General features: G+C 44.7%; 1 protein-coding gene across 3 annotated transcripts; it reads right to left on the bottom strand.

Moving 5' to 3' along the window:
* Positions 1-1,377: 1,377 nt before the first annotated feature.
* Positions 1,378-12,540, bottom strand: ARMC12 (armadillo repeat containing 12). Of its 3 annotated transcripts, none has more exons than XM_011373536.2 (6): positions 10,029-11,211; positions 9,367-9,512; positions 9,006-9,140; positions 3,346-3,519; positions 3,133-3,204; positions 1,378-1,745 (listed from the first exon to the last, which is right to left on the bottom strand). In XM_011373536.2, the coding sequence occupies exons 1-6, from the start codon at positions 10,270-10,272 to the stop codon at positions 1,416-1,418; spliced, it is 1,101 nt and encodes a 366-aa protein (XP_011371838.1). In that variant the 5' UTR covers positions 10,273-11,211; the 3' UTR covers positions 1,378-1,415. The 3 variants fall into 3 exon arrangements, with proteins under 3 accessions (XP_011371838.1, XP_023394276.1, XP_023394277.1); XM_023538508.1 differs by lacking the exon at positions 10,029-11,211 and adding an exon at positions 9,745-9,994; XM_023538509.1 differs by lacking the exons at positions 9,367-9,512; positions 10,029-11,211 and adding an exon at positions 12,458-12,540 and having other exon boundaries at positions 1,386-1,745; positions 3,133-3,519.
* Positions 12,541-12,864: the final 324 nt, after the last annotated feature.

Raw genomic sequence — 12,864 nt, 5'->3', positions numbered from 1 at the left:
ACTGGTTGAGAGGTGGGTAGGGTGAGGTTGGCTTTTGACAGCTTTCATTGGGGTGACTGCAGTGTACACAAGTAGCAGGAAGGAGCAGCTTCAGGCCTGATCTCAAGAGAGAGATGAGAGCTGACTTGTCACTCAGAGGTGACAAGTCAGACTTTGGGAGATGATGACGAGGACGGTCCCTTAGTAGGAACTGGCTGTCTCTCATCAATAACCATCCTCCTAGCCCACCTCTACCCACCCAAGCGATGAGGTCCTGGGTCAGGGACAGATCTTAAGTAGTTCAGTCCTAAACTGGCCACTAAAAGCCAGAAACTTTGAGACGTTTTCTCAACTGCCACAGATTCTAGTTATGGTTTTACATTACACAGTCACTCTGGTTTCTAAAGCTAAGTTCTAGTGGCATTTCAGGGTGCTAGTGCCTGTAACCCTGAGATGAGAGGAACTCAGTGCTTTCCAACGACATTTCCGGTGCTAATATTTCATTTTCTCAATGATTTCCTAGCTCCTCAGAGCCCATCTTTAAAGAATACCCTCTTCTGGCAGAACATTGTGCCTTACCTTCATTAATCCCCTTAGAATTTAATCCGCTTAGAATCCTCCCAACAGCCTCATAAGGTGAGTGTTATTATTACTTCATTTTTACAGATGAGGGGACTGAGCCTCCGGTAAATAGGTTGTTCAAGGTCACACAGCTAGTGACAGAGGTGGGATTTACACCAGAGAGTCTGATTCCAATATGCCTGTGGTTCTCTGTCATTAATGCTGGCACCGAATATTTGCAATTCTCCCTTGGACACATGGTAAGATTGTTATCCCCTAGCCCCTTTGGCCAGTGAAATGTGAGCAGAAGTGGTGAGCGTCATTTCTGGTGGAACTTTTAAGAGCCAGTGATGACTGTCACATTTCCTTTTCCTTCTCTAGAAGTCACAGAAACACAATGAAGTGTCACCCTCAGCCTGGGTCGCTGAGAGAAGACAATGTGGAACAAACGTCTGCCCTTCCATCACCACCCCCACCGGATGGGCATGTAGTGTGAATAATGACCTTGATCATTTTTAAGCTGCTAAGATTTGGAGGTTGTTCGTTACTGTGGCATAGCCTAGCACATCCTGAGTAACCCAATGCTATACTGTCTCCTGTTGATGATCTTTGGCCTCAGTCCCCAAACCTGCCTTCTCCTTGAAGCTCCCTGAAAGCACTGGCTCCACGTTCCAATTTGAAAAGCAGCAAAAGAAGGAACTCTGTCCCCTAAACAAGGAAGTGGGGAAGTGTTTTGCGAGATATGCCCATGCTTTGTCATATTCTAGGGTAGGGGATATGCTAGATGAAATCTCTACCCAGCCCTGAAAAGCCCTGGACAGACACTGCCCCTCAAGCTTCTCTCCCATCCTCATTTTTATTGGCTCTCCTTAATTTTATTCCCCATTAAAGTAGGAATGACTGGCTTGGCAGAAGGAGGGCCGCACTTGCATGTCCTGGGGGCACTGCAGGCTGACTATGACCTTGCAGGCCTGGATCTGAACTTCCTCCTCTGGGTGGATGACCAGGGCAAGCAGTCGGTCTGCCAGTCGTGACTCGTCCCCAAAGAGAGCTTCATGCAGAGACTTTTCATTGTAATGCCATTTCACAGCACGGTAGTGGGGTGTATTCCGGCCCTCACTCAGCCGCTCGGCAAACAGCAGCACCTCAAACAGCAGACTCCCCGGTTGTGTGGCTTGGAACAGGTTCAGGAAGTTGGAGTGTACCTGTGATGGGATGCAAAGAGGATGGAAATGGAATCCAAGACTAGTTTTAACGTTCTTCCATCTTCCTATAGTCTTGACTCCCCCATATATCTAAGTTTCAGATTCAACTGTAGAATTTTTAAATTTTTCCTTTTGTTATCATCCTCTAACATAATTACATTGCGGTCACAACACACGAGTGACCTGATAATAATATTGATTCTGTGAAATATGACAAACTTTAAAGTTTAATGTGTGTTTAATTTTTATAAATATTTTATGTGCTTGAGAGGAATGAGCATCTTCTAATTAGAGTGTTCTGGGTGTATCTAATGGCTGAAGCTTATTTGTGTTGTTCACAGCAAGTATACCCTTATTAGTTTTAGGTTTTTATCTATTAACTACTGAAAAGAGTAGATAAATTTTTCATATCTTCCACTGTGGTGGTGGATGTGTTAATTTTTCTTTATAATTATTCAGTCATGAGAAAGAAGGAAATCCTGCCATTTGTAACAACATGAATGGACCCTGAGGACATTATGCTAAGTGAGATAAGCCAGACAGAGAAAGACAAATACTACATGATATCACTTTTATTTTTATGTGGAATCTAAAAAAAGAAAAGTCAAACTCATAGAAACAGAGAAAACTGGTTGCCAAGAGCTGGGAGCAGGGGGGAATAGGGAGAGGCTGATAAAAGGGTACAGACTTTCAGCTATAAGATGAATAAAGTCTGAGGCTCTAATGTAACATATGGTGACTATAGTTGATGACACTGTATTATATCATTGAAATGCGCTAAGAGATTAGGACATAAATGTTCTTATCTTCTCCGCTCCCGCCCCCTAAAAAAGATGTGAGGTGATGGATGTGTTAACGAGGTGGTGGGAATCCTTCACAACATATAATTATATCAAATCACCAAAATGTATACTTTAAATATCTTACAATTTTATGTCAATTATACCTCAATAAAACTGAAAAAAAAAATCCTTGCATTCCAATTATATTCTATCAAGTATATTCTATATATTTTGAGATTGTTACTAGGATCATATAAGTTTAGAGTTGCTTTATCTTTCTGGACCATTAATTATTATGAAGTGACTTTATCTATTCCTAAAAATGGTTAGAATTTTTACCTAATATCAAAATACCTACATTAACTTTTGTCACCTGTGTTCCTGTTTCTCAGAGTTTAGATAACCACTCAACCCCTCCCAACAAAATGGATTCTGACTCTATTGGGATAATAGAAGAGGGAATGGTTTTCAACGTATCTAGTGCAGAGGCAGGAAGAGGAACAAGACAATCTTGTTGGGTCTAAGTCTGTCTGGAGAATCCATGATTCTTCCTTCCCCAATATCTGAGTTGGAATCCATCAGCCCCTCTTCAGTTCCTTTCTTACCTGGCAGTTGAGAATATCATAGAGAAGATCATTCTTCTGTGCCAGGGAGCTCAGCAATCGTATGGCTTGCACCTGAATAAAGGAAATAGTAAAGTGTGAGAAGGCAGGTGAGTCTAGGCCTGAGCAGAGAAGACACAAATCTTTTCTCTTCCCCCTAGATGCTGTTCTAGGGCTGGTCAGGTGGGCAAGGCCTGGGCCATGGTCTTGAGGCACCTGTGCCAGGATATAGTTTGACTGAAGAATCTCCATCAAGGCAGGCATCACCCTTCGCAGCTGTGGATGTGCAAAGTCAGGCAGTGGAAGGTTGTTGAGGAGTCTGAGGCTTGCAATGTGCAGCTCGGAGTCCCAGATGGTGGATATCAGTTCTAGTACCTTGATGGAGTGTTCCTTTGGGGGAGGGGAGAGAGAAGAATCTGCTTTTATTCAAGGATCCCCAACACTGTCTCAGCCTCTGGTTTCACTCTTCACTGCCCCTACCCATGATGCCTGAGCCAAACTCAAGAGACAAGTCCCTCTAACGTAAACTCTCAACATTATTTGACCTAGTTAACCACGCCCACATCCTCAAAATTCTTTCTTCTCTTTGCTTCTCTTTCATAGACTTCGTTCCTGATTTTTCAGACCAACCTCCTCAAGTTTGTCTCCACCTCAGACCTCTCCCTGAACTCCAGAGTCATATATTCAGGTGCCAATTCCACTTCTTTTCCAGAATGTTTAATAGACCTCTCAGAGTTAACATGCTCCTGGCCCACAAACTTGCTCCTTCCACCACCTTCCCTGTCTCAACTGTCGGCTTTGTCTTCCTTCCAGATACTCAAGCCAAAAATCTATGGCTTGACTTTCTTTCTCTCATATCCCTTTTCCAGTCCTTCAGAAAATCCCATTGGCTTTACTTTCAAAACTATCAACAATCAAGCCCCTTCTCACCATCCCCTTTCTAGCACTCTGTTCCAAGTCATTATCTCTCATCTGATTTCTGCAATAGCCTCCTGTCTCCCTGCTTCCACCCAACCATCCCCCACCTCCAAATCTATTTTTGGAAGAGCAGACATGTTAGACATGTCACTCCTCAGCTCAGGAGTCCCTAGTTCATGGAGGGCAAATGCTAAAGTCCTTACAGTTGCTTCCACAGTCCCCATCACAATGGCCTCTTAGATATTCCTTGAACATGCCAGGTACACACCTATTTTAGGGTATTTGCATAAGCTATTCCATTCCCTCCACTTACAATGTTCTTCCTCAAGATATTCATAGCTCGCTCTTACTTCCTTCAAGACTTTGCTTTATTGTCACCTCAGTGAGGTCTTCCCTGACCACCTCCTTCTTTAAAACTGCGATACCACTTCCATACTAGCCTTTCTTAACCCCACCCTTATTTCATTTTTCTCTATAGCATGTCACATGCAACACACTTTTAAAAAATTTATTTTCAAATCATTATAAATGCACAGGAAGTTCCAAAAATAGTACAGAGAGGTCCCGAGTGCTCTTCACCCAGTTTCCCTCAATGGTTACAACTTACATAATTACAGTATCAAAACTAGGAAATTGGTATTGGTACAATGTGTGCGTGTAGTTCTGTGTCATTTTATCACATGTGTAGATTCATGTAAACACCACTGCAATCAACAGATTATTCCATCAGAATTGTCTCATCACCACAAAGATCCCCCTTGTGAGATTCCCTATAGTCACACTTGCCCCTAACCACTGGCAACCACTAATCTGCTTTTCATCTCATAATTATGTCACTTGGAGAATGTTATGTAAATGGTATCATGCTTTGTGATAGTCTTGAGTTTTTTCATTCAGTATAATGCCCTTGAACTCCATCCAAATTATTACGTGTAACAAAAGTTCACTCCCTTTTATTACTGAGTAGTGTTCCATGATATGTATTACCAGTTTGTCTAACCATTATCTGTTGAGAGATGTTTTGGTTATTTAATTTTTGACTTTTACAAATGAAGCTCCTATGAACAATTGTGTACAGGTTTTTGTGCAAATTTAAGTTTTCATTTCTCTAAATGCCTGGGAGTGCAACTGTTGGTTTGCGTGGTAAATGTATAGTTTTTTTCAAGAAACTGCCAAATTGTTTTTCCAGAGTGGCTGTCACAACCATTTTACATTCCCATCAGCAACTTATGAGAGACCCAGTTTCTCTACATCTTCAACAGTATTTGGTATTGTCACTAATTTTGAGTTTAGATCATCTAATAGGTGTATGGTTATATCTTATTGTGGTCTTAATTTATATTTCCCTAATGACTACTGATGTTAAACATCTTTTCATGTACTTATCTGCAATTTGTATATCTTCTCTAATGAAATATCTCCATGCCTTTTGCCCGCTTTCTCATTGGATTTTTTTAATATTGATTTTTGAAAGCTATTTATATAATCTAGATGTGAGTTGTCAGATATGTGGTTTGCAAATATTTTCTCCTAGTCTGCAGCCTATCTTTTCTTCATCTTAACAGGGTCTTTCGTAAAGCAAATGTTTTTCATTAATTAAGTCCAATTTGTCAATTTTTTCTTTCATAAATCATGCTTTTGGTGTCATTTCTACAAATTCATCATCAAGCCCTAGGTCCCAAAGATTTTCTTTTTTTTTTTTTTTTTTTTATCTTTTAGATTTTCTCCTTTGAAGCTGCAACACCATCTCTGTATCAGCCTTCCTTACCAACCTTTTATTTAATTTTCTCCATGGCATTTGTCACATGAAACACACTACATACTTCACTTATTTGTATACTGCCTGGCTTGTCCTGCTAGAATACAATTTCCACTGGAACAGGGATCTTTTCTGTTCTGTTCATTGCTATATCTCCAATGCCTAGCCTTGGTACAAAGTAAGTGCTCAATATATATTTATTGAATGAATAAAAGGATCTTGGCTTCTGAAATGCAAGATTCTTGGACCAAGAAGTATTACCAAAGATAGGTTATCTCACAAGCTGTATCTTTGTGAGCCACATAAGAGGGAGGCAAGAATCCTGGAGTGAGGGCCACAGTATTCCCATTAGACCCTAGCTCTTCCCTGTCCCCACCCCTTACTATCTGCTGAGACCGGAAGGACAGGCAGGAGTTAGCAAGTCTAAAAAGGGATTTCAGGCAGTGAACAGCAGGTCAAAGCCTAGAGAGTGGGAGAGCATGAAACATACAATGTAAATGGCTGGGATTGGGGTGGAGCTGATAGTGCAGTGTATCCTGAGAGCCTTAAGGAAGACAAAGCAGGAGGTGGATGGGATCAGATCCCTCTGGAGAGGGTGGTCTAACTTAGAGAATAGGAACAAGCTCCATTTTGGATGTGTGGTTAAAGGGCTACTAGGCTGTTAAGTGGAGCTGCTGGTCACAGGTCCGGAAGTCAGGGGAGCCCCCAGGCTGTGGACAGAGACCAGGACAGCACATCTATATAGAAACCGAGGCCAGAGAGTGGCTGCTTTCACCCAGAGAGAGAACAGAGTACAGGTCCTCACAGGATACAGACCTCAAGAGAAAGAAGAAACAGTGGCCAGCTCCATCAGAATCTCCTGGGAGCTTGTGAAAAACACAGCTTCCTCATTACACTGGGCTTTTTGGGTGTGGGGCCCCGAGACCTTCATTTCAACCAGCCCTCCAGGGAATTCTGATACCCTTGAGAATCAGCCGTTGGGAAACTGAGAGGGCCAAGGGATGAAGCAGAGGCAGCAAGACAGAGGCAGAAGACCTAGAGAACTTTTCTCCCCCAAAAAAAGTTTAATGCAAAAAAAATTTTAAGTGTGAGAATACCAAAGGTTGGAGAGAAAATAATGCCACAGGAACACTTGTACAAGCCTGGTGGAGGGTGTAAATTGATACAACCTTCCTTGAAAAGTTGGGCCTACGCTTTCACCCAGCCATTTGACTCCTGCATACGTAACCTGGAGAAAGTCTCCCACGTCTGCAAGGGAGATGTGTACAAGAATGTTCACAGCACAATGTGCAAACAACTCAAACGCCTACCCATGGGCAGGCAAATGGATAAATAAATTGTAGGTATTCATGAAGTAGAACACTCTAAGCAGTGGAAAAGAAGGAAACAGCTATGCACATCAATATGGATGAATCTTTCAATGTTGAGAGGGAAAAGACGAACCACAGAATACATACTGCATACTTCCAGATACCTGAAGCTTAAAAACATTCCAAACTATATGTTACCTATTCATTTATCGTCTGCCTTGCTCTGCTACAATATAAGATGATGCATGCATACATGGTAAAATACAAAGAAAATCAAGGAACTGATAAACAAAATTCAGGAAAATGATTAGTCATTAGTAGGAGAAGAGGCCAGGATTAGGGCGGGGCATCTGTGGGCATCCAATCTATTGGTTATGTACTATTTCTCAGCCTGGGTTTCGGTTATATGTGTTTTGTTTTTATTGTTATTCTTTCTACCATACACACATAAAATGTTTGTAAGTTTTAAATACTTTGCTTATTTTTAATTTGGGGGATAGACCATTTGCTACAGAGATGTTTAGAGGTCAAGGGGGGACTTTTTTTTAGTTTTGCTTTTTAAGGTGTGAGGGAATAGAGCTTGTTGAATACAAATGGGAAAGAGCAGGAAAGGCCGCATCAGAGAGGCTCTCAAGGAGGAGGATGGGATCCACGATAGAGGCTAACATTGACCACAGACAGGAAGAAAGCCATTTTTTCATGGCATCAGCAGGAAAGCAGGAAAAGGATGTGTGGAAAGAGGTAAGGCTGAGAGCCTGACAGCAGGAAGCTGGAGGAACTGACTTTTGGTGGATTATATTTTCTTTACAAGGTGGTAGAGAAGGCATTAGTGGCCCAGCTACCAGCCTCTGACCAGCACAGTATGGGGGTTGTGGTATGATAATACATCTGGTCTTTGTCCCTGGTTCCAGGACCAGAGCTCCTAAAATGTTTTCCTGACTGGAGGGTCTTTTGTTAGTCATAATGAGGCCCTTGCCATCACTCCTGGGTTTATACTAATGAAGTGACTCATGGCTTACCCCTGGATAGCTTCTAGATAGGAGCTGGTGGCCAGAAAGACCAAGCCATGATTAGAAGGTTGAGACTTTTAGCCCTATCCTGACCTCTGGGGAGAAAAAAGGGAGTAGAGATTTAGTTCAATCACCAATGGCCAATGATTAATCAATCATGCCTACATAAAGAAACCTCCATAAATACTTCCAAATGACAGGGTTCAGAGAACTTCTAAGTTGGTGAACACATCAAAGTGCTGGGAGGGTTGTGTGCTAAGAGAAGTCATGGAAGATCTGCACCCCACCTTCCCCACCTTCCTACTGCTTTGCCGTATGCATTTCTTTCATTGGGCTGTCTCCTCAGTTGCACCTTTTATAACAAACTGGGAAACATAAGTAGTTTTCCTGAGTTGTGAGAGCTGTTCTACTGAATTATCAAACCCGAAAGGAGAGTCGTGGGAACCTCCAAATTTATAGCTCAGTCAGTAAGAAGTACTGGGACTTGTGACTAGCAGCTGAAGGGGGGGGTAGTCAGTCTTATCGGACTAAGCCCTTAACCTGTGGAGTCTGTGCTAACTCCAGGTAGTGTCAGATTGAACTGAATTGTAAAACACCGGTTGGTGTCAGAGAGAACTTCAGGGGGGGCCGGTTCTGCTGTCCGGGGTTCAGAGATACGCCCAGTGCCCTAGTTGTTTCATCCTGAGAGTCAAAGGCTTTTGACTCTGCTGGGAAGCTGACCACCATTTCCCCACATATTTCTAAGGAAAAACACATTTCTAGATTATAAACTCAGACCTAAACAAACTTCTGGAACATGACCATTTATCCTACCCGTTAAAGGACCCACAGACTAGGGATATCCTGTGCACTCTGCCTTACCACTTGCCCTGGGCTCACCTGGATTTTGAGCCGGAATTTTCTGATGCCAGAGAAAGCTTTAAGTGTGTTCAGAGCTTGGATTTTAACACTGTTGTCCTTGTCATCCAGCATGGAGCCCACCAACATGATGTCATCAGTAGTACAAGCGGAGGCCTAGTGTGTGCCAGGAGAGACAGAAGAGGCAGGAGAAGCGGGTGTCCTGGGCCCACGGTTCCCCCGCAGCCCCGCCATATCACCAAGACCCCTCAGCACAACCCCTCCCACCATCAGATGGAGAGACAGGTCCCAGGACAGTCTGACCAGTCGAGGGGGAAAGGATCTGCTGTAGCCTCCAGGGGCCAGGCTGACTGGGAGGAACCTCCTGCTTCCCTTCCCTCACCTCAGCCTCCAGCAAGTACACACAGCGCGTGATACTGTGCAGGATCATGCTCTTGGTGTATTCATCCTGTTTGCACTCCAAAGAGTTGAGAAGCCTCCGGAGTTCACCTGAGTCCCTCCCATGCCGCTCTCGCTCGATTGCCAGGCCTAGACAGCCACCCCAACCCAGTTTAGGCTGTGGACTCAGAAGTAATGAAAGAATGGGGTTGGGGTGAGGGAGAAAGACCTGGGGACAAAGCTGCCTTGCTTTTTCTGAAGAGAATCTTTCTTGCTATATGTAGGACCCCCACGTACAGTTGAACAGGATGTGTACTGCACAAGGGCACATATCTAATGCTGTATTATTCATACTGTAAACATCACAGTTTTTAATGTTTACCGTAACCATTTCCTGGCATATGCACGAAGTCATCATATGAACTAGTGGAGGCTCTGGGCATGCAGGCCCCCAATTTTCCCTTGGGGAGAACTGCTGATGCCAAATTTCCACTCGGTGGCATCCTGGAAGCTAGGGTGAATGAGAATTTAAAGACCTGCCAGATGAGTCCTGAGGATCCCCTACAGTGCCATCCACTACCTAGGGACCCTGAGGTAGCATCTCTAGGACAGGTTTGAGGAAGATGCAGAAAAGAAAGAGGAAGAAAAAGAACTTAAAAGAGTCACCTTTGGGCCCTCCCACACTGGAGGCCTCGAAAGCAGGTGCCTCCTGGGACAGAGCCCTCTCCCCAGGGCCCGGACACTCACGGGCGATACAGATGGGTGAGGTGCTGCAGAGGGGTGGTTGGCATTTTATGCCGGTCTTGATGGCCTTGTAGAGCAGGTAGATGGCCCCAGCGCCCATGGCCAGGCCCACTACACTTTTGCGGATGTCCAGCTGTCCCAGGTCCTGGGGGACACTCTTGCCCATGTCTTCTTGCACCCAGGTGGGAGCTAGGCCCGAGGCACCCAGCAAGGACCTTCTGGAACCAGAACTCTGGCAGGGCCAGAAACCCAGGGTACTAGAATCAGAACCCGGGCAACAAAGGAAACCGGGGGCAGCCAGGGGTGCTTGGAAGGAGTAGTTTAGTTCAGAGGCTGTAGGAAACGAGGGTCCAGACTCTATAGGAATAAAGTCTGGGACAGAAAGGTCCTTCAGGTCTCCTTTTCTTTCGGGGAGTCAGGTTGGTGGGGCCCCAGCAGGCGGCGCCAGAGGCTACATTTCCTCCGTTAGTGGACAGCAGAGACCCAATTTCCCGGCAACCGCCATTGGATGTTTCTGGGAGGGATATTTGGGGTGTGGCCACTAGCAGCCCTGTTTCCCCTCACTTCCCCATAGATCTACTGCTCGGCCTCAGGTGCTTCTGCAAGTACAGCCCCCCTGAGGAGAGGGGAGCACCTTATAAAGTTTTACAGTTTTGAGGTAAATTTATCATCTTCCAGCATCTGCATGTCTACTGTAGTGTATATTTTTACTTGTATGACCGAAAGCGCTTGAGGGCACTTGTCTGCATCTCCAACATTCACCACAGAGTCCTGCACTTAATAGGTGTTTAAGTCATGACTCCTATCATTCTTTGAGGACTTGAGGGCAGAACAGTGATATAGAATCTGGATACTGGGGCTCCAGGCCCATTTAACCAGTGTGACCCTAGAGGAGGGGCTGCCCTTGCCTGGGTCTCAGTTTCTGCGTTTGTAACCTAAGGAGATCCAGATTTACCATTCTAAAACTTGAAGATTAAAATTTGGGTAGGTCTGTGCCTTTAAACCATGGGGATCTAAATCTGTGAGTACCACGCCCCAGTCTCCCCACCACCACACACACACACACACGCGCGCACGTGCACACACATACACACACACACAAACACATACATACACACACAGAGGACAGAAAGAGGCTTGAGGCCTCTGTAGTCAGAAGATGCCACTACCCTGGAGAATGAAAGCTCAACTTTGGAGGCCTTGATCTTCACCACCAGAATGGAGCAGGTGAGACCGTCTAGACCCTTCCCCCTCCTTTCCCTTTCCCCACCCCCCAGTATCCCCATACTGCTGGTATCACCTTCTGGTACAGAACAAGGAGGTAACAAGCCCCAAGCCAGGCTCAGACCCAAAGCCAGCACTGAGCACGGTTGTACCAGAACAGGGCCCTACCTGCCTGTTAACTCCTGTTGGAAGGTTCTGGGTCCTGGACTGCACTTGGGCTTAAAAGAGGCTTCACCCACCACACTGGGGCTGCAGGCAACATTCCTAAGCGGCCATTCTTTTCCTTTCCTTTTTTCCATCCTTGGTCCTCAAGGGTCAGTCCTAGCACTCTACCCAGCCCCAAACTGCGTAACTACATGGACTCCCTGCATGTTGTGAGTAGAGACCCCCAGAGGCCTCCTCTCTACCATGGGACCACCAATCACCACCCCTGAACTCCAGGAAGAAAACAGTTGCCTGATGAGGACCATTTGGGGTTCCAAGGCTCCCCTGGTGGATCTGAGCATAGATCCTCAGAACAAGGTTCCTGCCCTTCTCTGGGGTGTGACCCAGAGTTACTGGTCTCGCCAATCCAAGGAGTTGACTCTGCAACCCTCACATCCTAAGCAAACACAGTGCTCACATGTTCTTTAAAGACCTCCAAAGGAGAGCTTTCTTGGCTCTAACCTAACTCCTTCCTGCTACACCGAAAGCCCGTTTCATTTGGTTCTACCCTCAAATGGATTAGAGGCAGAGGCATTCCCAGTATATTTTCATCAGTCTACAGCACGACAAAAAAATAAAGAGAGAAATGTCTTATTTGTTGGTGTAAAATCAATGACTGTTCTTTCTTGGGAATGACTGCTTTTGATTCAGATGATGTCAGTTTGAGGAGAATTAAAATATACTTTTATGAAATGATGGTGATAATAGGCGGTAGATGTGTTTTTTAATATTCTTAGAGAGCACAAATTAAAGCTGCAACTCTTCATGGGAATTTGGCTTTTGTTTTCTTGTTTTGGTTTTTGTTTGCTGTCAAATCCAGAAATCTGGAAACATTGGCTAGAGAGTCATATACACACAGCCAGCCCCAAGTTTCTTACCTACCCTCACCAAGGCAAAAGGAAGTGGGCTGTCCTAGCACATACTTCTCTCTGCCATCCGCACCAGCTTTCTACCTTCGAGGGTGATGTTTCCATCATGTTAGATGAAGTTTAGTTGAGAGTATGAGCTCTAGCGAGACTGCTAGGTTCAAAACCAGTTCAGTCACTGACTTAGCTTTGAGATTTCTTCTTGCCTCATTTTCTCTACCTGTAAAATGGGAATAATAATACCGACCTCATGGGGTTTTGGGGATTAACTACTTGAAACAGTGCCCAGAACAGAGGTCACTAGATGTTGACTGAAGTAATTACTATCATAAGGAGGTTCCGCCTGGAAAAAAACGTTAGAAGGCAGTGAGCATACAAGCGGTGGGCCTCAATGAGGCCTAAAAGGTACATCATTCAGCCTCTTCCACTCACCCTCTACCCGTCCTACCCTGGTCTTCAGGCTA

This window comes from Pteropus vampyrus, unplaced genomic scaffold, assembly GCF_000151845.1.
Source record: "Pteropus vampyrus isolate Shadow unplaced genomic scaffold, Pvam_2.0 Scaffold225, whole genome shotgun sequence".
In the NCBI taxonomy this organism is placed as follows: domain Eukaryota; kingdom Metazoa; phylum Chordata; class Mammalia; order Chiroptera; family Pteropodidae; genus Pteropus; species Pteropus vampyrus.
The sequence above is the reverse complement of the archived record's forward strand: the minus strand, read 5'-3'. Positions and strand labels throughout refer to the sequence as shown.